Source organism: Calidris pugnax, unplaced genomic scaffold (assembly GCF_001431845.1).
Source record: "Calidris pugnax isolate Ruff unplaced genomic scaffold, ASM143184v1 scaffold15, whole genome shotgun sequence".
NCBI lineage: Eukaryota > Metazoa > Chordata > Aves > Charadriiformes > Scolopacidae > Calidris > Calidris pugnax.
The window spans coordinates 10,845,474-10,872,005 of NW_015090774.1; the positions used below are offsets into that span (position 1 = coordinate 10,845,474).

The 26,532-nt window shown below is 40.4% G+C and overlaps 1 protein-coding gene across 1 annotated transcript in view; it reads left to right on the plus strand.

Annotated features, from left to right (window-relative positions):
* Positions 1 to 961: 961 nt before the first annotated feature.
* Positions 962 to 26,532, plus strand: part of SMARCAD1 (SWI/SNF-related, matrix-associated actin-dependent regulator of chromatin, subfamily a, containing DEAD/H box 1) — a 70,511-nt gene continuing 44,940 nt past the window's right edge. The window contains exons 1-6 of the mRNA XM_014945309.1: positions 962 to 1,135; positions 1,381 to 1,651; positions 10,707 to 10,881; positions 19,052 to 19,229; positions 21,320 to 21,383; positions 25,976 to 26,064. Of these exons, the coding sequence (XP_014800795.1) occupies positions 1,438 to 1,651; positions 10,707 to 10,881; positions 19,052 to 19,229; positions 21,320 to 21,383; positions 25,976 to 26,064 (720 nt within the window). The 5' untranslated portion in view covers positions 962 to 1,135; positions 1,381 to 1,437. The remainder of the gene's footprint in view (positions 1,136 to 1,380; positions 1,652 to 10,706; positions 10,882 to 19,051; positions 19,230 to 21,319; positions 21,384 to 25,975; positions 26,065 to 26,532) is intronic.

Sequence of the window (26,532 nt, forward strand, 5' to 3'; positions counted from 1 at the left end):
GTGAGGCCTCACCTCGAGTGCTGTGTTCAGTTCTGGGCCCCTCACTACAGGAAGGACATTGAGGTGCTGGAGCATGTCCAGAGGAGAGCCACCAAGCTGGTGAGGGGTCTAGAGCACAAGCCCTATGAGGAGAGGCTGAGGGAACTGGGTACATTCAGTTTGGAAATGAGGAGGCTGAGTGGAGACCTCATTGAGGAGGTTGTAGAGAGATGGGTGTTGGCCTCTTCTCCCAAGGGAATAATGACAGGACCAGAGGAAATGGTCTGAAGTTGCGGCAGGGAGGATTAGATTAGATATTATGAAGAATTACTTTACTGAGAGTGGTCAGGCACTGGAACAGCCTGCCCAGGGAGGTGGTGGAGTCACCATCCCTGGAACGATTTATGAAATGTGTAGATGGGGCACTTCAAGGCATGTTCTAGTGGCTGAGATTGTGGGGTTCTTTTGTGTGTGTATGGTTGGACTCAGTGATCTCAGAGGTCCCTTCCAACCATGAAGGTTCTGTAATTCTGTGAATCCTGGGCGCGCGCTGAGGAATATGAGCTGAAAACTGCCCTAAATCTTGTGTTTTATGGCAGCAGCGTTTTTCTGATGGTCTTGTCGCTGTCCCCCACCTAAACTTTTTGACTCGGTGGGAGAGGAACCGGCGTAGCCCCGCGGACGGGGGAGGCCCAGCGGCCCTGACGGGACACCTCCCGCTGCCGCCCTGCCGGCTGAGGCGGAGTGCCCACCCGTGGACTCCAGGCCTCCGTGGGCCCGGAGACCTGAGGGGACCCTCAGCCACCCCGCCCGCCCTTGGCCCCCGCGGGGCGCCCCACCCGCGTGGAGCTGGAACCATCTCGCGCCCGTCGCGCGGGAAAAGGCGCGAAGGCGCAGGCGCCCGTGCGCCCCGGCCGGGCCAGGGGATTGGTGTGTGGGCGGTGACGTCATAAGCGAGCGCCGCCGCCGCCGCGCAGCGGGTCTGAAGGGAGCGGGTCTTTGCCGCCGCCATCGGCGAGCGTCGTGCTCCCCGCCGCTCGCCCGCCAGTCCCGCTCCGCCGCTGGGGCCCCGCCCGCCCGGCGTCGCTGTCGCTTCCCTCCCTTCCCTCGCCCGCGGCTCCCGTGCCCCGCCGGTGTCGGCCTCGGTGGGTGACAGGTGCGTGTGGGGCCCGTCGCCGGGATGCGGGGGGGTGCAGGCCGCCGTGTGCGGGGGAGAGGAGGAAGAGGGGCTCGGAGGGAGCGGGAGGAAGGCGGTGGGCAGGTGCCGCCCTGCCGCCTGACAGCGTCGCCGGGCGCGCGTTTCCCTGGGAACGGGGGGAGCCGGTCGGTCGCTCGGCCGGCGGCTTTCCCGGCTGTGCCCGACGAGCCGCTCCCATCCCTTCTCCCCGGCTTTTCCCGCAGGAACCGCCCGGTCGAGGCCGCCAGCTCTCCCGCGGACGGGCGCGGTAGGCTCGGAACATGAGCCTCTACAACTTGGACCGCTTTCGCTTCGAGAGGAAGGGGAAAAACGCGGAGCTGCAGGGACCCGCATCTCCCCCGGCAGCCCCGGTGCGGGCAGCCAGCTCGGCTGCGGCGGGCGCGGCGGCGGCGGCTGCTGCAGGGGAGGAGGAGGAAGCTACAGACGACAGCAGCAGGCCAGACACTCCAGCTTCCGATGTGACAGAGGTAGCAGGTGGGTCAGGTGCTCCGCGCGTCACGTAAGAACAGTGCAAGGGCTTAGTTTCTAAAAATAAAATAAGTGGTGTCTTCTGGTTTATTTCTGGGTGTTTTTTCCTCTCTTTGCTTGTTTTATAAATGTGCTTTTCTACATACGTATATTTCACAGCAATTTCTGCAAAAGCATCCTTATTTGTGGCAGTGCTTGCTCTGATTGAACCTGTGCATTAACAATCAAGTAGGAAACCTTCCGATAACTAATGACTTTTTTCAGCCAACTAAGCAAGCTACAATTTAAATGTTTAAAGTATGGTAGGCTTTCCTATTTCTTAATTATGGCTACTGATACTTACTTTACACTAGTACAATATCTCAGGGTTTTCAAAGGATGAAAAACCCCCACCTTCTAGTTGTCTGACAAATGCAACATTGCATAGACTGAACTTTTGCACTAGCGTCCTAGGCTAATGCAGCGTGGAATATTATGGATAGAACAGAAAAGGAAGAAAACTGTCTTTTCAGTTGGGCCTGGTTATGTAAAGAGCTGAGAAACCTGCTGCTGATTCTCACAAGCCAATTGTGCTAACAGTCTGTAGCAGTGTTTGTCCTTTTCTGGCAGTAGCTTGTGGTTTTCATGGAAATGTGAAAAACTTGCTTGGGTAGGAATTTATGAGTTTGTTTGGCTGGTACACTAGAGATGTGCTGTTCCTGTTCAGATTCATCAGTTAATAACTGTAATGGCTGTCAAGTGCATAACCACGTTCACCAGTAGCTTCTTTCTACTGAAGGGGTAAGAATGGAAGATTGTTGTTGCTGATTATTTTATACATTTGGGATATTCCATACAACTTTGGATACAGTTGTCAAGACACAGGTGGTATTGGAGACATCAGCCAGACATTTGACTATGCATTTTGTCAGTAATGGAGCACCAATGTCAGTTGGTGTTGTTTAATTCTGTATGTTTTGTGTGGAACCTTCCCTTGGTGGAAGGCAGTTTATCGTAGGACCTTACCTGTGCAATAACAGAGAACCTTTCCGCGCAAAAGGCGGACTTCCTCTTTTAAAGGTGAGCCAGATTAATGTTATAGCAGATCAGTATTTACTGTTACATAAACCTGGCTTTTGTGCAGCTTGACTGGTTTCAGTTGACTGGAGTGCTCTTGTGTTTACAGTAGTAGATATCAATCGGTGCTTTATGTTTAAAAAAAATGTATTAAAAAAACCCCTCTGAACCTTGGCTTCTGAGTTGCTAGTCTGAAGTTCAGGAGCCTGCCCACTAGCAGAGGAGATGTTTTGGTGGCAGGGAAAACTTAACACAAGAAGCAAGCAACTGTTAGTTGTGGCTTCTGCACGTGTGTGCTTCGTAATGGATTAATGGATTGCATGAGAAAACTGGCACACGGGGGAAGCGCGCTTTGGAACAGATGTTGTCTTTCTGGTTGTGATAAGTCACTGTCTTCTGCAGTGTAGGAGTTACAGAAAGCAGGTACTTTTCTGGAACTGTGAACACAGGTGTGAAGTACTGGATGGGGCTGCTTGTTTTGTGGTTATTAGTCTTTGTGGTTTATTTTTTTTTAAATATTGTATTTTTTCCTTAAATCTGCCTAAGTACTTGAGTTTGTCAGTAGAAGCGTGTAGGTAGACCATAACTACCAAGGCCAACAAGCTTTGGAGCTGCTTGTTTTTCAAAATACTGGCCTCCCTTGGCTTCTATTCTACAGGGGTAGGACTGAGGAGGAGAAGGGATGTAACATCCAATTTAGAAGCTCAAGGATGAGTTTGGATTTGAGGTAATAAAAGGAAAGATGAAGGGCAGCCTAAAAGAGGAACTGTTGTGGAAGGCTAAGTAATTGTGAGGAAAATAGAGGGAGATCACAGTAACTACATGTAGAACAGAAGTGAAGACAAAATTACAGCAAGTGACCAACTTAAATAAGAGTCCATAGACACAGATGCTAGTGTAGAATTGGGGTGCTAATAAACATTTAAAGTTGAGATGTGCTTATTAGTACTTTGCATTTACATAGCACTTGGTCTTTCACAGATACTGAGTGTTTAAAGAAGATGGAGAGGTTTGGTGACTTTTTTCATTTATTTGGGCCTCATTGTTATGTAACCCATTTAAAGGAACTAATTAACCATTTTAAGAATCAAATAACATTGTCTATATCTATAGACGTTAACAGAAAATAAAACACTCAGAATTTTGTCTGCAGGATATGAGGCACTTAATTGTAAAAGAGGAAACTAGATTTGATTAACGGACACCTGTCCTCCTTGTTCCCTAATTAGTGATAAGAAGACAGAAGTTTTCTTGCTTTGGGTCAAATAAAACAGCTATTTGGTTTTTCTCTTGTATTATCATGAAAAAGGTACTGAGATGACTAGCTTATGGCACCGTGTGCTCTTGCTACTGCCGAATATGTAAGTCAAAGTATTGAGTTGTTTTGTACAAGAAGCAGTTTACACCAAGTTAACTTAAAATTACTTGCCCTAAAGCTCAAAAAATCATGTGAGGACAACAATTACTCTTATTTCTTCTGAAAACAAACACAGTGGATTCTCAAAATACTGGTACATGGAACTGGGGAAATAAGAGGAGAGTATTCTTTATTTCACTTACACAACCAAAAAAATTATTCATTAGCTGATGACCTTTTTTGTCCTATTTCACTTGGTATCATGCGATCATATTACATATAAATAAGAGTTTTAAAAACAGACATTTTCCTTCAGGAGCACTAATGGTTCAGTATCATTTCCTAGAGATTTCTGTAGATTTCTCTTTTGTCAAGTGTCCCGAAATATGCATCTCATGAAAAGCTATGATTGTTTTAATTTCATTCATCGTGGAAAAAATATTCAGATTATGCCTATTGTGTCATGAAATGCTATTATATTTTTAGCTAATTTTTTATTTTCCCAGAACAAACTAATATTGGTTGACTGTTCTGCGCCCTGGGTATGTATGTATGTATGTAATGCTGCTTGTTGCTGTGTGTTGAACATGCATACCTTACACTTTATTAAGCAATTTGTAGTATGATGACCAAAAGAATTGGTTGTCTTTCTACACTTGTGTATATTCAAAATTACACAGGCTTGCAGTGACTTTGCAGCCAAGTTATAGGTGGCAATTCTGAACATTACTTAACTGGGGGGCATAAACCAACTATGGGGGCAGTTATCAAATTATATCTGAAAGATACCTCTCTAAAGAGTTGGAAAAATGCACTGGAGTGGCTTACTACAAATTTCTGTAAAAATTACTATTATTTACTAAATGACACACACTTTTGATTTCTGTTAGTCTTTTAATATAACAGTGAAGATATCATCTTAATTTTCAATTAGATGTATTTAATTATGTAAATTGCCCGGTGTACTAAGGTAATGATATTATTCCAAATGCAGAAATGGAGCAGAACTGTATTAGAACTATACAAATTAAAATAATTACGATCATGAATTTCAAAATGAGATTTCTATTCAAAGCACGCTTGCAAAGCCTCAATGATGAACTGAAATTAAAGTTGTGGATGAAATTGAACTGCTATATACAATCCTGTTGTTGATGGTTAATTTTGTTTATATCCGCTCTGTACTATTCAAATATGTAACACAAATGACTGCACTTTCAGATCATTCACTTGCCCTGGGGCTGCTCCTTTTGTTCTCATCTGTTGTCACTTTCTTTATGACCTGAGGAAGCCATATCTTTTGCTTATGTCACACTTTGTAGAGTATAATTCTACTTAAAGCATTTCTGGAAAAAAGTAATGACTGCAGTACCTAGCGAACTTTTCTGAGGACTCATGGAACACTCACATGTTGAAGTAATCGTCATTTTAAAATGGTCTCTTTAAGAAGCACTTTAGAGTAACCACTGACGTTTAGGATTATTTTAGCAAAGGAAACATTCTTTCATTTGAAAACGGATTAATTAGCATGTAGACTTGAGTGGCGTGCATTTGATACTGCTTTCCACAACTGAGTGGAAATCACTTTTCATTTGACAGTGTTTGTTGTGCAGTGTTTGTAAATGTGGTGAACCTCTAAGTATCCTCTCAGTTTTGTTGTTGTTTGGGAGAGAAGATGCTGGCTTTATCTGCGTATGATGCATGGTAGAATTACAGCTCTGCACTAGGTATGTGCTTCCCAAAAGACTATAGTGAGTATGGTGTGGGTTTTTTTTACATTTCAAGGAGAATTTTTTTTCAAGAGGAGTTAAGGCTGTGTGTTCACTGACCAAACTGAAGAAATTATTAATAATATTAATAAATATTAATAAAACCAGTTGCATTTCAATACCTTCACTCCATAACTTAACACTGTCTCCATAAATCATAGAGAGTTTGAGCCAGTTATTCTTATAGAGTCTCTTTTTATGATAGCAAAAATCAGTTGCTGGGTTTTGGTTTTGTTGTTTACATCTCTAGTTAGGGGTGCTTCTGTGTTTTCCTATTTCTGGCCATAGAGTCAAACACTGATCTTACGACGTCAGGCATTCCTTAGTAGTCCTTGTTAATTGCCTACAATCAGGAAATTCAGCCTCCAATAATTACATGCTGCGGCAATAACTGTTTAATCTGTTAGCATTCTACAAGATTATAATTTGCTCTAAATATGAGGACTCCATATTACATATGTAATTTCTGCCCCCCTTCCCTCACCCCCCCAATTAATAAGGGATTCTGTGCAGTGGAATAGGTGGAAGAGGGGGAGAAGGAGATAATTGCTTTTTTGAGGAGAATGCTCTTTCTCAGCATTTCATAGAAAGGAGTTGTCATGAAGATTGGACAGTGATGGCAATTTAAAAATAAAATGAGAAGTCACCATGTGAAACAGTAAATACTCTTTTTATTTAAATCTAAACCTCTTCCAACGTTTATATTGTAAAGAATAAAATTATTTTGAAGACCATGTTATTTTTGTAAACTTTCTGTGTTGTTTTCTTTTTTAATTACAATAAGGATGCTGCTTAGCGAAGCTGTCATGAGTACCTGTCATTTGTGTGTCATGCTGCTTGCAGGAGGAATAGTTTGGAATATAGTCTAACCTACAAGGCAAAGATAATGAAAACTGGTTTGATCAATTCTGTTAATTCAGTAGAGGCGTGGACTTCTCCTGTTTCTTATAGACCTGTTTTGATATTTCCCTTCACATCTTTCACGGATCTCATATATCTGTCCTATTGTAATAGCCCTTGCTTGACTAGTCCAACTTTATAACCTTCAGAATTTTCCCCCTTTATTTTTCGTTGCGAGACAGGAATTGTTGAAATACATTTGCCCACATCTTTATGTTTAATAAAAAAAGTTGCTACATCCCCAAAGGTCTGTTTTTCTCTTTTCCTGTATTCATCTTAGACAATTTTCAGATATAGTAAAGCAGCCATGTCTAGGATATGTCTCCTTCTAAACATGGGTAGATAGAAGAAGATACAACTGAGGAACTTTCTTCTGCCAACATGTTGGTCTTGGTTGTAGGGAGGCCTGTTCGGGGACAGTATATTACTGCTTCAGAACTAGTAATTTTTAGGAAGGCTAAGTTTACAGGTGTATAGGCTGTTCAAGATAAGAAGATAACTTTTCAAAGTGAGACTTTTGTCTCTTGTCAAAATCATTACCCTAATTGTCTATTATCTTTTGAAAGTGATAGAAAAGGTTTAGATTTTTATGATAACTTAATGAAAATTGAGGCCTTTTATAACAGACAACGGAATTGGACACCGTGTAGCTCGCTTCTGCATTGGGATATGAGGTGAATTGATTCTAGTGTCTTCTGTGTCTAGTCTCTGCTGCCAAATCAGCTTTGAAAACTGGCATTTCGCTCAGTAGTACTAGACTCAGCAAGTTTCTGTGTTAGTAAAGAAGAAAGTACCTTTATTTCCAGATGAAATTATGGTTCCAGAGTTAGCACCATTGGTGTTTGGATTATAGGGCCATAAGTTTTAAGAAAGCATTGATGCGCTAGCGGGGAGAGGGTGCCCATGATGCTGTATTTGCATTGCAAGGATTTATACTGACACTTGCATCATTAAAACTCAGCTCTCCCAGGAGTTTTGTAGCTGACTCTCCTGTTCCTTCCCTGTGTAATTGCTTTGGTCTGTTTTCTTATTTGTGATTCAGAGCTCTCTGGTGTAGGAAGTAAGCGAGGGGATTTTTTTTTTTTTTCACCCATTCACCACACCAATTCAGAGTATATTACTGTTGTTGTCCTTCACGGGGGCTCTTAATAAACCATAGCTGTTCTTTATTTCTGGGGTCTCTTCTACCTGTTCTCTCTTGCTCTGTTCTCACCCATCTTCCTACAAGTAAATCAGATGCTATCAACAGTGGGAAGCTCCTGTTTCTTCAATACCAGCCACATGGGTGGGATTTGTTGTGTCCTATCATGACGTAAAAGGCTCATCTTCACACAGTGGTGGGTGGGGGAGCCCCAGTAAACCCATCAGAGGAGTGGGCCCTGACCTGGCTTCTTGCAGGAGGGTTGTCAGCTCCATGAGTTGAGGGTGATGCCCATCGCTGAGCATTAACAGCAAGGCTCTAGGTGTCGGGAGCACCGCTCAGGCTGAGGGGGGCTGATACCTTTGGGGGTATGAGACTTCTTATGAAATGCAATTAGGAGCTTCTTAGGCTCGTACAAAACTTGCTGTGGGATGTTTGAGGGGAGGAACCAAAGGTGGGGAAGGGGAGGGATGAGAGATGAGAGTGGTTTGAAGAGGAACAAGTGGGTGGAAGGTAGAGGGATATAGGGATGATAGGGGCTGGTTACATGTGGACAGGTCAGTGTACTTGTCTGGCTGTGCCCTGTCAGTCCTGTTGTCTTGCTAAAATCCTTTTCTAGCTACTTCCCTGGGCAAGGGGAATCTGTTCTGTGTGCATGGGGAGGGGGGGGGTCTAAGTGCCAGCAGCTGGAGCGAGGAGCAGCACCAACATATGTCTGGGGTGCCAGCAGCTGGAGGGACCAAGGTGAGTGGAAAATGAAGTGAAGGCCACCGTGGGCTTTGGAGCCTGCATGTCTGGGGTGCCACCCACCACACAGCCCCTGCAGAAGGTTAGAAGTATGTTTCGTATTTTCAGTAGGATTTTTCTTACGTGTAGCTAAGGTCATCTGAAGACTTAAGGCTTCAACAATTGCTTTTTTTGAAGTGTCATTGAACCCTTATTTACCTTTCCTCATGGATATTAAGGAAGTTTGAGTTACACTCACTCCCATCCCTTTAACCAGTGTTAAGCTTCGTTTTCAAGTTCTCTTCTTTTCAGTAGCATGCTATGTAACTTCTGGTATTGTATATTTTTCATTTATTTGGTACCTTTCCCTTTCAAAGCCAGTATCACCTGGTAGTTTCCTGTGTCAGCAAATTGCTTGTACTTTCTTCAGGATATATCTTTGTTTCCATCAAATGCTGCCACAGTGATTTACTTCAAAATTATTTTTTGCAAGATTGCTTTCAAACAGTAAATAATCTCTGTAGCTGTCACATTCTCTGCTCCATGGGTTCTCCTTCCTCTCTTTGGTCATATGCCTCTGGGGTCCATAATTTGTCTGCTCTTAAACTAAATTACTTGGCTTACTACCTATTCTTTCTTTTCAGCACTGGCTGTAAAAGTAGTAAAGTGGTAGAAAGGAATGAAGTCTTGAATTCATGAGAGTGCTGCACTAGGTCAAACTACATACAGTTCTTGGCTTATACATTTTGCAAAATGCCTTGAGTGCTTTTCTTCAATTAGTGACATGAAATAGCACACTTAAAAGTGGCAATTGCATCCAGGTATTCAGGTCAGTTTAATGCAGGTTTAAAGACAGAAGAGCTGCACTCTGAAGTCCATGTGTATCAACCAAATATTGGGGTTTTTTTCCGTAGGGTTTTCTAAAGATGGTAGCAGAATAGTTCTAGCCCCTATAGGCAATGGATTGAACCATGTGTTTCACCTCGCCTGGCCTTTTATGGGAGCATCAGAGTTTTAGTTAAAATCCCCTTGAATTACACAATGTATGCAGCGTAGACCATACTGTACCTTAGCTACATTTGATACCCTGCTGAAAGAGGGCCACAGGGCAAAGTCTAATAAAGTGTAGGCTTTTTGATTTTGTTTTTTGTGTTCTAATCCTCTCTCTGCTTTAGCTTCAAGACCTGTTTTGTATGTCAGGTTGTCTGTAGATTTCCCTGTGTGGTCATATTTTCCCCGTCTAGATATACGCATGGAGTTGGTCTCAGGGGTAACTGACACTGAGGGACTTAGTCATGCATTTTTCATGACTAATTTGGGAATTATATGAATAGACTGGCTGCTCTTGCCTTTGGTTGTCTTACAAGCATGTTCAGAACTGAAAAGTTATACGTGCTAATGCATGCATAGTGGGTCAATTTTGCAAGTGTCATTGGAGGTCGTGTATGATTCGTGAGATGTCTTCATGGTGCCATATCCTGATTATGTATAGATTCTGTATATCCTGATGGTTCATATATAACGCAAAGCATCCTTCCATATGCTGAGTTTCCTTGTTAACAACCAACTGGAGCATAATGTGGAAAAGATTGGCTAAATAGATCATATCTCTATGGGAGTTGCAACTTACCCTGTCAAGTTCCTGATGTAGCTTCTTAGTTTTCTGCAGTATAACGCTGACATTCCCTTTCCGAAAAGCTATCAACACAAGCGGATCATAAATCAGCCATTAGATACACCAGTGTGTTTCTATCCATGTCCCCATCAGCCTGGAAGTAGTTCAGAGGATTTTGCTGATTATTCCTTTTTCCAAAAATAAAAACATACTTATAAGTAGCTACGAACCTAAAATGCACGATCTCTTAAACTTTGTGGTATAAAAATTGTTTGATGGAGAAGAGCTTAGGATCCTTTGCCAGGTAACTTACCACTTTAAGGAATACAGCTTACAAGAATTTTCTGTGCATAAGGATGGGAGTTCTGTTTAAGCGGTTGCTATGTATAAGAAAGAAATCATAGCTATATGATTCTCTAAGTATGGATAAATACTTGAAGTCATGAGTCACAAGTCATTGTCTTCTGTGTTTTCTCCTATTGAAATGGCTTGCACAGGGTACTCCCCCATCCCAGAAACTCCTGAAGCCAAGAGGACAAGGAAAAGATCTTATTTCAAGCACCGAAGAGGAGTACAATTCCTAGATGTGTCATCAGACAGTGAAGATGAAGAACCAAGAAACTTCAGAGCCGCAAAAGAAAGCAGGCCTCCAAGGAGAGATGTGGTTGTAATGTATGCTTTAAGCTAGTTTCTGTAATGTTTGTGCAACCTGGTGTCATGTTCTAAATTGAAATAATGAATTGAAAATCAGAGGCTAGGTTCTGGTTTGCTGATTTGTGACTTATCTGCTCATAACTAAACTTGACTGGATTTCCAGGGAAGAACCACACAGCTCTTAAGCTGTTTTCTCAGAGAAGACACTTACAAGGGAGGAGTTCTGTGATGTTGAGTGATTTGTGTGATGTTCATTATACTTTTGTACCTTTGTTCCTCCGAAATCCTTTTAATGGCACTTGAAAGCTTAACCATAAAATAGCTGCTTTATTAGTTTTAAAATGTATGGGAGTCGATTTTAGTTTGTTTCATTTTTTTATGAAACCACACTGAGCAGGAAGTCAAGAAGAGCTTCAGTGTGTATTATAAGAATTTTGAACTAAATGCATGATGTGTTTGCTGTGCTTAGTGAAAACTTTTTCTTTAGTGATTTGGAAGTTTATATTTTTGAATAAGATGGAAGAGAAGAGAATAATGTTCAAGAGTCACTTGCGTGGGTGCTAATAAGGCAGCACTGAGAGTGCAAGAGAGACAAGATGTAGACAGACATCTTGCACAACCAGTTGGAATAGTTTTAAGAAAGCTCTGCTATTTATTACTTGCTGGTTGTATGTCTGTGTGACTGAAATGTGGTGGTTGTCTGCGCCCCTTAAATGTTACCGTGTTAAGCAAAACAAGATGGCTTAACCTGCTTTTTTTTATGATTTGTGGAAAATTTATGGGAATAGTAACCTTAGCAGGTGTAGTCTCTTGTCAAATTTTCAGTCCTTACACAGAGCATGGAGTTACTGGAGCTTGTCAGCAGAAATGAAATAATGCTTTTCTCTGCTGCTACTATCTGAAATTCTTGATTTATTTTTTTTTTAACGCATGTTCCCCAAGGTTTCAGCTTGAGGCTGATACTTGGTAAGAAAGAAAAACAATGAGTAGTTAGCAGTGCAACTCCTGTTTCTGTCTCTGGTTTAAGTTGTGGATTGTGCAAGGATACAGAGGCAGCAAGCTGGCTGCGTGCACCGAGCTGCCCTGTGTGCAGTGCTGTGTAAGTGTAGTCACACTGCCCCTGGGACCAGCCTGCTTTGGAAGCAGCACGAGCAGTTTTGTACCGTGTGGGACTGATGCTAATAAAAGATGCAGGATCCAACTTGAAGAACCCCAGCTTGCTATTCCTAGACTGTATTCTAATTGCTGGGAATGAGAGACGGACAGCAAAGTGGCTTCTGGTGGGACTGAAGAACATAAGCAGCATCCTCTCGTACTCTTCATTATTCCTCTGTAGCCACTGGTCTCTTATGCACCAGGTGCCCCAGTGCCTGACACGGTGTGTTGTTTCAGGTGCTAACTGATGTATACTGAACCCACTAGGCTGCCTCACAAGTGGCGTTCTGATTGAGCTAATAAGAAAATTGAGAGTGTGGCAGGAGTTAGCTTGGATCTGACCAGGCTTACGAGCTCTGGCTTGTGCTGGATTTAGCCTGGCTTTGCACGGAATCAGTCAGTCGAGTGTCTTTACACTGTGCATTTTGGTGCACGTGTTAAATAGTGTTTGTGGTTTTGTGAATTTTTTATTTTTTGCAGGGTATCCCAGCCCCCCTTATCCTGAATAAGGGATAGAGCAGAAAGCATGACTTTGCTAAAAGGAAGTGTGCCAAAAGCTTCACTACCAGAGTCACTGTCTGGACTCTGTTGGCAAAAAGCAGAACTCTAACATGAGGTTCTGTGGGTCAGTCATGCTCATTTAGCACTTAAATGAGTGTTCCTTTATACTTGATAAGAATGTGATTATACAGAGAGGACAAGATTTATCATTTGTGCAACTCTGGCTTTGTTGACCAGTGTCTAGATGTTAATCCCAGATGGAAAAGTACAGGGTAATTGCAACGTTACCATTTCCATTTGGATTGATTTTTCTTTTTTAAATGCAGTTTATAAAGAAACTTCTTTCCTTACCAAGACAAAAAGATTTGAAACATGCTAATAGAATTTTAGTATGAATGAAACAAGCTAAAAAATCAACTCCCATACATTTTAAAACTAATAAAGCAATTATTTTATGGCTTCCCTAAGACTTTTTTTTTTTTGAAGTGGAGGCTGGATACACCTTCTGAAGCTTACAACTAGAAGGCTTGGTGGATTATAGAGGAATTTGGCTTATTTTTTGTTTTGAGGATTTTTTACTCTGAGTCACAACCACAGATCCATGCCCCATGAGTTGAGGTGATGCCCATCGCTGAGCGTCAACAGCAAGGCTCTTGGTGTTGGGAGCACTGTTCAGGCTGAGGGGGGTTGCTACCTCTGGGGGTATGGGACTTCTTATGAAATGCAAGAGCTTCTTAGGCTCATACAAAACTTGCTGTGGGATGTTTAAAGGGAGGAACCAAAGGTGGGGAAGGGGAGGGATGAGAGATGAGAGTGGTTTGAAGAGGAACAAGTGGGTGGAAGGTAGAGGGATATAGGGATGATAGGGGCTGGTTACATGTGGACAGGTCAGTGTATTTGTCTGGCTGTGCCCTGTCAGTCCTGTTGTTTTGCTAAAATCCTTTTCTAGCTACTTTCCTGGGCAAGGGGAATCTGTTCTGTGCACACGGGGAGGGGGGATCTAAGTGCCAGCAGCTGGAGCGAGGAGCAGCACCAACATATGTCTGGGGTGCCAGCAGCTGGAGGGACCAAGGTGAGTGGAAAATGAAGTGAAGGCCACCGTGGGCTTTGGAGCCTGCATGTCTGGGGTGCCACCCACCACACAGCCCCTGCAGAAGGTTAGAAGTATGTTTCGTATTTTCAGTAGGATTTTTCTTACGTGTAGCTAAGGTCATCTGAAGACTTAAGGCTTCAACAATTGCTTTTTTTGAAGTGTCATTGAACCCTTATTTACCTTTCCTCATGGATATTAAGGAAGTTTGAGTTACACTCACTCCCATCCCTTTAACCAGTGTTAAGCTTCGTTTTCAAGTTCTCTTTTCAGTAGCGTGCTGTGTAACTTTTGGTACTGTATATTTTTCATTTATTTGGTACCTTTCCCTTTCAAAGCCAGTATCACCTGGTAGTTTCCTGTGTCAGCAAATTGCTTGTACTTTCAGGATATATCTTTGTTTCCATCAAATGCTGCCACAGTGATTTACTTCAAAATTATTTTTTGCAAGATTGCTTTCAAACAGTAAATAATCTCTGTAGCTGTCACATTCTCTGCTCCATGGGTTCTCCTTCCTCTCTTTGGTCATATGCCTCTGGGGTCCATAATTTGTCTGCTCTTAAACTAAATTACTTGGCTTACTACCTATTCTTTCTTTTCAGCACTGGCTGTAAAAGTAGTAAAGTGGTAGAAAGGAATGAAGTCTTGAATTCATGAGAGTGCTGCACTAGGTCAAACTACATACAGTTCTTGGCTTATACATTTTGCAAAATGCCTTGAGTGCTTTTCTTCAATTAGTGACATGAAATAGCACACTTAAAAGTGGCAATTGCATCCAGGTATTCAGGTCAGTTTAATGCAGGTTTAAAGACAGAAGAGCTGCACTCTGAAGTCCATGTGTATCAACCAAATATTGGGGTTTTTTTCCGTAGGGTTTTCTAAAGATGGTAGCAGAATAGTTCTAGCCCCTATAGGCAATGGATTGAACCATGTGTTTCACCTCGCCTGGCCTTTTATGGGAGCATCAGAGTTTTAGTTAAAATCCCCTTGAATTACACAATGTATGCAGCGTAGACCATACTGTACCTTAGCTACATTTGATACCCTGCTGAAAGAGGGCCACAGGGCAAAGTCTAATAAAGTGTAGGCTTTTTGATTTTGTTTTTTGTGTTCTAATCCTCTCTCTGCTTTAGCTTCAAGACCTGTTTTGTATGTCAGGTTGTCTGTAGATTTCCCTGTGTGGTCATATTTTCCCCGTCTAGATATACGCATGGAGTTGGTCTCAGGGGTAACTGACACTGAGGGACTTAGTCATGCATTTTTCATGACTGATTTGGGAATTATATGAATAGACTGGCTGCTCTTGCCTTTGGTTGTCTTACAAGCATGTTCAGAACTGAAAAGTTATACATGCTAATGCATGCATAGTGGGTCAATTTTGCAAGTGTCATTGGAGGTCGTGTATGATTCGTGAGATGTCTTCATGGTGCCATATCCTGATTATGTATAGATTCTGTATATCCTGATGGTTCATATATAACGCAAAGCATCCTTCCATATGCTGAGTTTCCTTGTTAACAACCAACTGGAGCATAATGTGGAAAAGATTGGCTAAATAGATCATATCTCTATGGGAGTTGCAACTTACCCTGTCAAGTTCCTGATGTAGCTTCTTAGTTTTCTGCAGTATAACGCTGACATTCCCTTTCCGAAAAGCTATCAACACAAGCGGATCATAAATCAGCCATTAGATACACCAGTGTGTTTCTATCCATGTCCCCATCAGCCTGGAAGTAGTTCAGAGGATTTTGCTGATTATTCCTTTTTCCAAAAATAAAAACATACTTATAAGTAGCTACGAACCTAAAATGCACGATCTCTTAAACTTTGTGGTATAAAAATTGTTTGATGGAGAAGAGCTTAGGATCCTTTGCCAGGTAACTTACCACTTTAAGGAATACAGCTTACAAGAATTTTCTGTGCATAAGGATGGGAGTTCTGTTTAAGCGGTTGCTATGTATAAGAAAGAAATCATAGCTATATGATTCTCTAAGTATGGATAAATACTTGAAGTCATGAGTCACAAGTCATTGTCTTCTGTGTTTTCTCCTATTGAAATGGCTTGCACAGGGTACTCCCCCATCCCAGAAACTCCTGAAGCCAAGAGGACAAGGAAAAGATCTTATTTCAAGCACCGAAGAGGAGTACAATTCCTAGATGTGTCATCAGACAGTGAAGATGAAGAACCAAGAAACTTCAGAGCTGCAAAAGAAAGCAGGCCTCCAAGGAGAGATGTGGTTGTAATGTATGCTTTAAGCTAGTTTCTGTAATGTTTGTGCAACCTGGTGTCATGTTCTAAATTGAAATAATGAATTGAAAATCAGAGGCTAGGTTCTGGTTTGCTGATTTGTGACTTATCTGCTCATAACTAAACTTGACTGGATTTCCAGGGAAGAACCACACAGCTCTTAAGCTGTTTTCTCAGAGAAGACACTTACAAGGGAGGAGTTCTGTGATGTTGAGTGATTTGTGTGATGTTCATTATACTTTTGTACCTTTGTTCCTCCGAAATCCTTTTAATGGCACTTGAAAGCTTAACCATAAAATAGCTGCTTTATTAGTTTTAAAATGTATGGGAGTCGATTTTAGTTTGTTTCATTTTTTTATGAAACCACACTGAGCAGGAAGTCAAGAAGAGCTTCAGTGTGTATTATAAGAATTTTGAACTAAATGCATGATGTGTTTGCTGTGCTTAGTGAAAACTTTTTCTTTAGTGATTTGGAAGTTTATATTTTTGAATAAGATGGAAGAGAAGAGAATAATGTTCAAGAGTCACTTGCGTGGGTGCTAATAAGGCAGCACTGAGAGTGCAAGAGAGACAAGATGTAGACAGACATCTTGCACAACCAGTTGGAATAGTTTTAAGAAAGCTCTGCTATTTATTACTTGCTGGTTGTATGTCTGTGTGACTGAAATGTGGTGGTTGTCTGCGCCCCTTAAATGTTACCGTGTTAAGCAAAACAAGATGGCTTAACCTGCTTTTTTTTATGGTTTGTGGAAAATTTATGGGAATAGTAACCTTAGCAGGTGTAGTCTCTTGTCAAATTTTCAGTCCTTACACAGAGCATGGAGTTACTGGAGCTTGTCAGCAGAAATGAAATAATGCTTTTCTCTGCTGCTACTATCTGAAATTCTTGATTTATTTTTTTTTTAACGCATGTTCCCCAAGGTTTCAGCTTGAGGCTGATACTTGGTAAGAAAGAAAAACAATGAGTAGTTAGCAGTGCAACTCCTGTTTCTGTCTCTGGTTTAAGTTGTGGATTGTGCAAGGATACAGAGGCAGCAAGCTGGCTGCGTGCACCGAGCTGCCCTGTGTGCAGTGCTGTGTAAGTGTAGTCACACTGCCCCTGGGACCAGCCTGCTTTGGAAGCAGCACGAGCAGTTTTGTACCGTGTGGGACTGATGCTAATAAAAGATGCAGGATCCAACTTGAAGAACCCCAGCTTGCTATTCCTAGACTGTATTCTAATTGCTGGGAATGAGAGACGGACAGCAAAGTGGCTTCTGGTGGGACTGAAGAACATAAGCAGCATCCTCTCGTACTCTTCATTATTCCTCTGTAGCCACTGGTCTCTTATGCACCAGGTGCCCCAGTGCCTGACACGGTGTGTTGTTTCAGGTGCTAACTGATGTATACTGAACCCACTAGGCTGCCTCACAAGTGGCGTTCTGATTGAGCTAATAAGAAAATTGAGAGTGTGGCAGGAGTTAGCTTGGATCTGACCAGGCTTACGAGCTCTGGCTTGTGCTGGATTTAGCCTGGCTTTGCACGGAATCAGTCAGTCGAGTGTCTTTACACTGTGCATTTTGGTGCACGTGTTAAATAGTGTTTGTGGTTTTGTGAATTTTTTATTTTTTGCAGGGTATCCCAGCCCCCCTTATCCTGAATAAGGGATAGAGCAGAAAGCATGACTTTGCTAAAAGGAAGTGTGCCAAAAGCTTCACTACCAGAGTCACTGTCTGGACTCTGTTGGCAAAAAGCAGAACTCTAACATGAGGTTCTGTGGGTCAGTCATGCTCATTTAGCACTTAAATGAGTGTTCCTTTATACTTGATAAGAATGTGATTATACAGAGAGGACAAGATTTATCATTTGTGCAACTCTGGCTTTGTTGACCAGTGTCTAGATGTTAATCCCAGATGGAAAAGTACAGGGTAATTGCAACGTTACCATTTCCATTTGGATTGATTTTTCTTTTTTAAATGCAGTTTATAAAGAAACTTCTTTCCTTACCAAGACAAAAAGATTTGAAACATGCTAATAGAATTTTAGTATGAATGAAACAAGCTAAAAAATCAACTCCCATACATTTTAAAACTAATAAAGCAATTATTTTATGGCTTCCCTAAGACTTTTTTTTTTTTGAAGTGGAGGCTGGATACACCTTCTGAAGCTTACAACTAGAAGGCTTGGTGGATTATAGAGGAATTTGGCTTATTTTTTGTTTTGAGGATTTTTTACTCTGAGTCACAACCACAGATCCATGCCTTTTTAACAGAATAAGGAGAAAAGGATTATTTGTTGCACAGTTGTCTCAAATTAGTGTGTAGCTTTTCTGTAAGTGGCACTTTACTACTTTTTTCAGAATTAATTACCATTTTCGTGTTCCAACAGTTAACCACAGATGTAGTGAGGAAAAACAGATTTATTTTTTAACTATATCTGTGTAAAGAGACCTGCAGGCAAACCTTGTTGATGGTGAAGTCCATATGAAATGGCAAAGTCTATACAGTTCAATGAATTTTCATTCAGGAAAGGATGTTTTTATGTGTCTGTGGAGGGCAGCAAGATGGGAGACCTGTGCTTACATTGTCTTGTCCATGCTTCTCCTGCAGATTAGCTGTAATAATAAATCTTCCAGTAAGTTCAGGACTTTGCCTTTTTTCCAGAAATGTTCTTCCCATGTTTAAGATATTGCGTAAGGATCTTTAAATTTTCCTTTTCAGTGAGCTGAGAACTAGGACAGAGTTGATTCTACACTGGGAAGGTTTTTAGAATGAGCTTACACACATCTGTTTATCTCTTGGGCCAATAAATACTAGCAAGGCTGAGACAGACTTGAGATGGTCTGATGTAATTCAGGTAGCTGAAATGATGAAATGTATTAAGATGGTTGTTGCTAAATTGGCAAGAAAACTTTTATAAGCACAATACAAGGGTAAATCATGGTATTTCCCTTGTCTGTTCCCCCTTTCTTCTTCCCTTTGCTAAGCTGAAATGTGTTTACTGCAAACAGAACACTTAGTCGTAGATGTTTTATTTTGTCCTGAATAGGAGGTGTCACCTCGGGTACAAGTTGGTTCCATGTTACTGAAAGCATCTAAACACATTTTTTGCCATCCTGTTATTTTTGGTTTACAATAATATTCTGGTAAAGTAAAATGTTCATAAGCTAAAAAAAATAAATTGAAATTCTTTTTCTTCTCATCGCCTCGTTGTAGCTCTGAACAGTCTGATGATGATGAACAGCCTGAAGATGAACTACCCCAATTGGCATATGTAAATGGTGGAGATCAGCTGCCTCCTGGGAAGAAGAAAGCGGAGGAAGACGTGAGAGATGCAAAGCTGGAAACACTGAAGGAACTTTTTCCTGAAAGAAGTGACCAAGAATTACTACAAGTAATAATGCTCTGTTATTTTGTTTTATTTTGATGACTATTTTGTAGGCAGTATTCCTAAGCCTGTGGTGTTATTAGAGGTAACAGCCTTAATTCTTATTAGTAAAATGGTATACCAAAGTAATATAGTTTAGGGGGAACTACAGCCATGTAGTCTTTGCGTGTACACATGCATATGTACACAGACACTTATGTGTATATATATAAAAGAATATATATATTTACACATGCACACTTTTTATGTGTGTCTATGTACATATATACAGCTTTAGATCAACTCAGCAACAGTGAATTCCAGTGAGTAGAAAATTTGTGTGTTACTTCTTTCTGTTGGGATGTTTAATCTTAGGTGACGTTTAATCTCTGTTATAGCTGTCTTGGTTGATAACTATTGATAACTGCCATTGTGGGAGTGCAGCTTACTGATTAAATGCAGAAAAAGTGAAATCACTGACATCTTCTCCAGTAGATGAAATGTTGCACCCTTGGATTTATGAAATGTAATACTCAAAGCCTTTTGTACTTCTAGTGACACAAAAAGAGAGTAGGTTTGAACTTACTGTAATTTATTCTGATTATGCTGACATATAAACCAGAGATACTCTTGGCCATTGTCCAATGTACAGAGAAATTTACAGTAATGTTATGGTAACTTACTACAGTAAAATATCTTCAGTACAGTAAAAGATATTTCTAGGAAGGTTACTTTTCAGTGGTAATATATATCTAGTTTTTCATTAGCTTTAGTTTTCAAAGCTAAATAGCTTCAAATTAATCTGTTAAATTTCCTCGTTGTTAAAATATCATTAAATAAATATAGAGATTTTACTGGTGCTCCTTGCTGGGTGGGGTTTTTTCCCCCAGTGCCTCAAGCTTTATGTTTAGGCTTTCTACTTTAAGAAGAAAGAAGGGTTTGCAAATAACAGTTTTGGAATTTTTCTCCTGGATGATGTAATAAAGTTTACATTGTAGATGTCCAGAACATATGAAGCTTCAGTTTTTGGCCACGAAGAATGTATTTAAACTAAAGAGTTCATTGTAGCATAGAAACTAGCTAGAAAGGACACGTGGTGTGTCTGCTGTTTTGTGACTTCAGAGGTGTTTTTAACTACACAGTGGTACGTAGTGCTGATAGTATCTATTCTTGGGACAGTGTAGGATAGCTCCTGTATCAGCAGAACTTTGTAGTACGTAGATGCTGTGCAAATTTTTGTCCAGGGTTACATATCCACAACAGTTTTTAAGGAAGATGAGGGAATATTAGGCAAATCTATTGTTCCTTCATGAAGGATCTGGAACAGTCTGTCCTGACAGTCTATGCAACTGATGAAAACTATTAAGGGAAAATGAGACTTTTGAAAAGGAAGTTGTGTGTTTATAGCAAAATTATAAGATGATGTTTACAGATGTGGACAGATACTTGGGAATCATGGTTCCTCATAACTTGATTTTTTTGTGTTTTTTCATATTTGTAACCTTTAGTTCATTTGCTTCTGTTGCAGTTATCTCACCTGCAAAAAGCATTCCAGAAGTCTCATCACCCATTTAATTTGTAAAAATTACCTGGTTTGAGATTACACATGGATGGAGAGAGAATCTAGGACTATAAGAAAGTATAGATAAACTCTGAGGCATGTTCTAAATGTCATGCATATACTTTCAGGAAACCAACCAACATAACATGACAGTATACAGACATTTTATGAGTTAAGAAGTAGACATTTCATGAGTTAAGAAATTAGTTTTCTGGATTTTCTGGGGTTGTGATAGTAACATTGAATAGCTTTTTGTAAAACAGCTTTTAAGTAAACCTGCACGGTATGTTTGTGAAGTAGGGAAAAAAGTGATAATAAATGAGATTGCATTAAAAATGTTTTCCAGAAGGTTTTTTGAAATGTTTCCAAATATAGCTTATGTGATCAGCTTAGCCAATTTGATACCTGTTAATATTGTCCTTGGATTTTATAATACATGTGTTTTTGGGATGTTTTTAAAAGTGTACTTCAATTGCGCTGATCTATCATTGTCTTCCTCTGTTCAACTGGATTAAATCTTACCACTTAGCAGTTGACTTTTTTATTTTTTGTGCAGTTGATAGACTCAACGCACTCAATGGATGAAGCAATAGCTGCTGGCTTGAAATTCAAGGATGGAGGTATGTTTCACAAAAAGAAAAATAAACCAACAAAAACAAATTTAAGAAGCTATAGCTAATCCAGTGAAGTGAACTTGGTTGGGAGGTATTTGAAAAGTGCTAAATGCATATGCTAAAGGTTATACTACAGTTTTCTGTTATTACAACAACCAAACAATAATTACAGGCTTTGCAAGGGGAAAGATGAAAAGAGGATGCAGACCAAAATCCAGAAATAGAACAAAAAAAGGGGAATTTGTTCTGTGAAGCTCAGGATTGCTTTACCTGTGGGTCATTAAGTGATTTCTGTTCTTGCTGGTTCCTTCTTTGCCCGGAAGTTGAAGCAAATGGTAAAGGATTAGCAATAGTAATTTTAAATGTTGTAGGTGAGAAATCCAGCGGCATGGAAAAAATATAGTGGAGTAGGTAGTCAGACGGTGTAGCCATACACAGTGTAGCCTTGGGTCAAGGCCTATCACAATTTTCTCTTCAGATTGACTTCAAGACTTGCTTGTAATTCTGCATAAGAACAATTAGTCTTAAATATTAGACAAATCCCCGCAGTTCTGTAGCAAAACATCCCAAAAAACCAAACAAACCCAGTACATGATGTGGGAGTATGTTGAGAGTGGTAAGCATATAAAAGGATCATCATTCTTGGTTTGGGTTTGCTTCCTGACATCACCTAGGTCTCTTGTCTTATATTAACCTTTTGACTGATTTACTGTGGTTGGTGGGGGAAAAGTAGAAGGTTGGTATGAATATTAACATCATTATAAAAAGCTGATCCATTTCGGCAGTCTCCAGCTGTTTGCAGTTCAGCTGTCCATGGTTTTCCTGGGAGATCTTCATGGTTTAGATACAATGGAAAAAGCTATTTATGATCACTTTTGTCTGAAATAGTTTTTAGTGTCTTTTCATGCAGTATCCTGTGGATTTGGAATCAATCTGTCTAGGAAGCTCATGTGCTGAGAGAGAACAGTTTTACACACTTTGTAAAGTAGAAGATTTTCTTGCTAATTTGGTTCCCTCTATTGAACTTGCCATATTTTCACCTTCTGATTTTTTATATGCAACTTCAAAGATTTTTAATCAGAAAGCTTTATCAGCAAGCTTTGAAACATTGGGCTAATCTTCATGAAGTGTTTCTTTTGTATTTTGTTTAGAGTTTTTTTACCCAGCCAGACCAACATTTTGAGGTTATGTCACTATGTGCGTGATCAAATTCTACAGATGGAACTTCTTGGATGCTAGCAATAAAAAACTAAAGCTGGCAGATTTTTGAGGAACACAGTCCTTCGGAGTGCTGCTGAAAAATCCCTTCCTGGAAGACTATAATTACTTTTCAAGGGTTTTGATTAATATTAAACAAGTTTAAGCTAATATATGTCCTTAAACTTTGTGGCAGTTCACAGTGTTTGAACTGAACCACTTTGATTTCTGGTATGTAGGCCCTGCCTTTTGGCCATTTTTGTGTTGATCTAAGAATGCTGCTTCACATCCTTTCAATATGAGCTCACAGAAAAAACTTCTTGGCAACAAAATTCTCGCTAATCACAGCTGTTCTAGAAAATGTTCAGTTAGGAATAAGCATGCCTGAAAGTGATGGTATAAATCACCTCATTTTGGACACATTTTTTAAAATGTGAGAGACATTATGGAACATCTGCTTACCTATGTCAATTTATGATACACTCGTTGTGAAGTGTTGGGCGTGTGAGAGGTCAGGGCCAAGATACAGTTTTGTGAAGCACGGCTTTGCTAAAAAAGTGTGGCCAAATCATCTTCAAATTTTTCTGTTCTTTCAGAATGACAAAAACTTGTATTTATAGCTTAAATTCAGTAGTGGTGTATAGCTAAAACAAGGAGCATTGCGGATGACTTATAGGTTTGAAGATTAGATGTGACACGCTGAGAACATGCGTATGCATGAGAGATGTGAAGTTCTGATAATACCTGCTGCTTGTGGTTTGTTTCTGGTGGTGTTCTCTGTACGTTGTGAAAACCATGAAAGCAGTGAGAGTGATTCTGAGCTGCAGCCTCATGTAGGCCTGTCTGATGCTCACCGCTTTTTGGCCAAGTGAAAACGACTGTTTCTCTTGTAATGGTGGGGGAAGTCACAGTAATAAGGTTTTGTGGTAGGTTTTTTTTGTAGCAGTGGCAGTAGTTACAGATACCTCTCTAAACTTTGAAACCCTGGAGCTGCTTTTCTCATTGCTTATTAATCATAAAATTTATAGAGAACAAGGATTCCTCTGGAAGGCCTGATGTGCCCTGATTCCTCTCTAAGGATGGTTCCCATATAGCGGTAGTAGAGTTTCTTCATCCCCTCAGCTGTAACATGCGTATGCATGAGAGATGTGAAGTTCTGATAATACCTGCTGCTTGTGGTTTGTTTCTGGTGGTGTTCTCTGTACGTTGTGAAAACCATGAAAGCAGTGAGAGTGATTCTGAGCTGCAGCCTCATGTAGGCCTGTCTGATGCTCACCGCTTTTTGGCCAAGTGAAAACGACTGTTTCTCTTGTAATGGTGGGGGAAGTCACAGTAATAAGGTTTTGTGGTAGGTTTTTTTTGTAGCAGTGGCAGTAGTTACAGATACCTCTCTAAACTTTGAAACCCTGGAGCTGCTTTTCTCATTGCTTATTAATCATAAAATTTATAGAGAACAAGGATTCCTCTGGAAGGCCTGACGTGCCCTGATGCCTCTCTAAGGATGGTTCCCATCTAGCAGTAGTAGAGTTTCTTCATCCCCTCAGCTGTACGCTGCCTTAGAATAGGAAGGAATAATTAAGTATACCTTGCTAAGTGGATGTTTTCAGGAATTTGGGATTATATTTGTCATTTGCAGATGACAAATGGCATGGTTTCAGAAGACTACAGGTTGATTTCTAACTAATTATGTGTTGATAGGTTCCTGAGTCCATGGTTATCCAGATCCTTTGCTACAGTTTATTGCCTCTAAAATTGCTCACTGTTGGGCTTTCTTCAAAGGCTATTGAGCTCAGCCTGTGAGTTCAAAGCAGGGAGATCTTCAAAATACTCTTAAATGGAACCTGTGTATTTTTTTAGGGCAAAGAAGTTTGCAGGATCACTATTCATATTCAGAATTATCCATCCTGAATGCAGTTTTAATTGAACTGAAGCAGTAATAGCATGAGGCCTCTATGGCTTCTAGTGCTTTACCCAGCAGCAGCCTGACAGCCCTTAACTTTGATATCAAGACAAACACGCATTTCTCAGACTATTGCTTTTCCTTGTTTAAACAGTATTGTTTAAACAAGGTTCTTGGGCAGAAAGGTCAAGGTCTGAGTGGTGGAGAGCCACCTCCCCTCTGTAGGCACATTCTCTGGATGCTTTGAACTGTGCCGCTTGTATATATTTATGCCTATATATAGAAATACATAGACTTTGAAAAAAATCTTATCAGTGTTTTCTGGTATCTCTTGCCAGACCCTTCATCTAATGAACAATTGCTGATGCTTTACTTTTCTGCCTTTGGGATGTTTTAATGATTTTTTTTTTTTTTAAGTATTTGTATGTCACATCTCTGTTTGATGTTTATGAATCTAGCAGAAAATTTATTTAAAGAATTTGCACACAAAATGTCTTTCTGTGAAAAGATGTGGCTACTTCATTTTCCACAACTAAACTATTTTAATCATCCGGGCAGTCTTTTGGATTGGAGAGCAAATGTGCTTTAGTGTGTGTGTGTATGTTTGTGCATGCGTTCTGGTTCACTGGCCTCCTTTGGCAGTCTGGGCAATGAGGTTGCAGTACTATTTCAGATCGTGGATTAGGGATTTTTACAGTAACTTGGTCTGTTAACAGTTGCTGCTTCAAGCAAAGCTAAGGTACAGAACTAGTGGTAATGTGTTCTTGCCCTCATGAGCTGTGCGTGGCAGCAGTCAGAAAATGCACCTGACTGGGCAGGTCTTAATGCTAAGATGATAATCTCTTGATAATCACTAGGGCCCAAAGATATTCAGAAAGTTCTGGCTCGTATGAACTATTCATAAGTAATACGGTTATCACTGATATTTGGTTGTCACTGATTTAATATGCATAGTTTTCTTTCAGACATTTGGATTTAATGTTGAAAACTGTTTGGTGGTAACCTCTGAGGTGTGTACCTGAGCCAGAAATCAGTCATCAGCACTTCCAGATTGGCAGTGATGCACATGCTCCAGCTCACAACTGGGGTTCAGCCTTGATTAAATACCAACTTTGCAAAAGTAGTCAGCTTGAATAAAAACAGACAGACATACTTTCATGCAACTTGTGTGTGAAACACTTGGCAATTATAAAAAAATAAGAAAAACCCCCAGCTATTTCAGTTCATATTATATATGAGAGGTAATTACTTGATCAATTGCCAAACTACTAAAAAAAACCTTAAAGGTAAATAAACATGTACTTCCAAGCAGCTGCTTTGCTTGATGTTTTAGTGTCTGTGGACTATAATAGGAAACTATTATGGAGATTGGTAAACATCTTGCGCAGTTAATAAGATGCAGTAAGTTAATAAGATAATATTGGTTGAATGATTCTACTGTTTTGGGGTGAACTTAATGAAAGTAATTAATTCCTCTTTTCTGCCTCGATTCCTTTTAAAGCTGCATCTTGTAAAAGGAAACTAGAAGATTCTCCCTCAGATTGCAAAAATGGAAATGAGCATATCGCAAAAAAGCCAAAACCTAATCATGTAAGTACTGTTTTTTTTCTCATTGTGCGTTGTAAAGTAAGTGGAATTACCAGACGTGGTCAATGGCAGTGGTGTCATGAACCTGGCGTGTTTTATCAGCAAATTCAAATCTTGCCATCTGAATCAGTATTTTTTTTGCTTTCTTCTCCTTGGCAGTTCTTGAATGGAGTTACCTGCTTTGTTCTTTAGTGTTTGTGGATTTGTATCCAAATAGCCTGTTCACGGCTTTCATGGAAGTGGTTGGTGGCAGGTGGCAGAGTGTGGGGCACTGACGTCTTGTCAATGTCAGTGGGAGTTAAACTCCCACTTTGCCTCATTAGGTCATGCCTTGTGCTTCCTCAAATGGGTGAAGTTCAATGTCAGTTGATGCTGTTCTTCTGTGTTATAGAAATAATGTTGTTTATGTATATATTTGAAACTGGAATGAGTTGGTTATGTTTAAAGGAATGATTGCTCTGACCTCTGCTA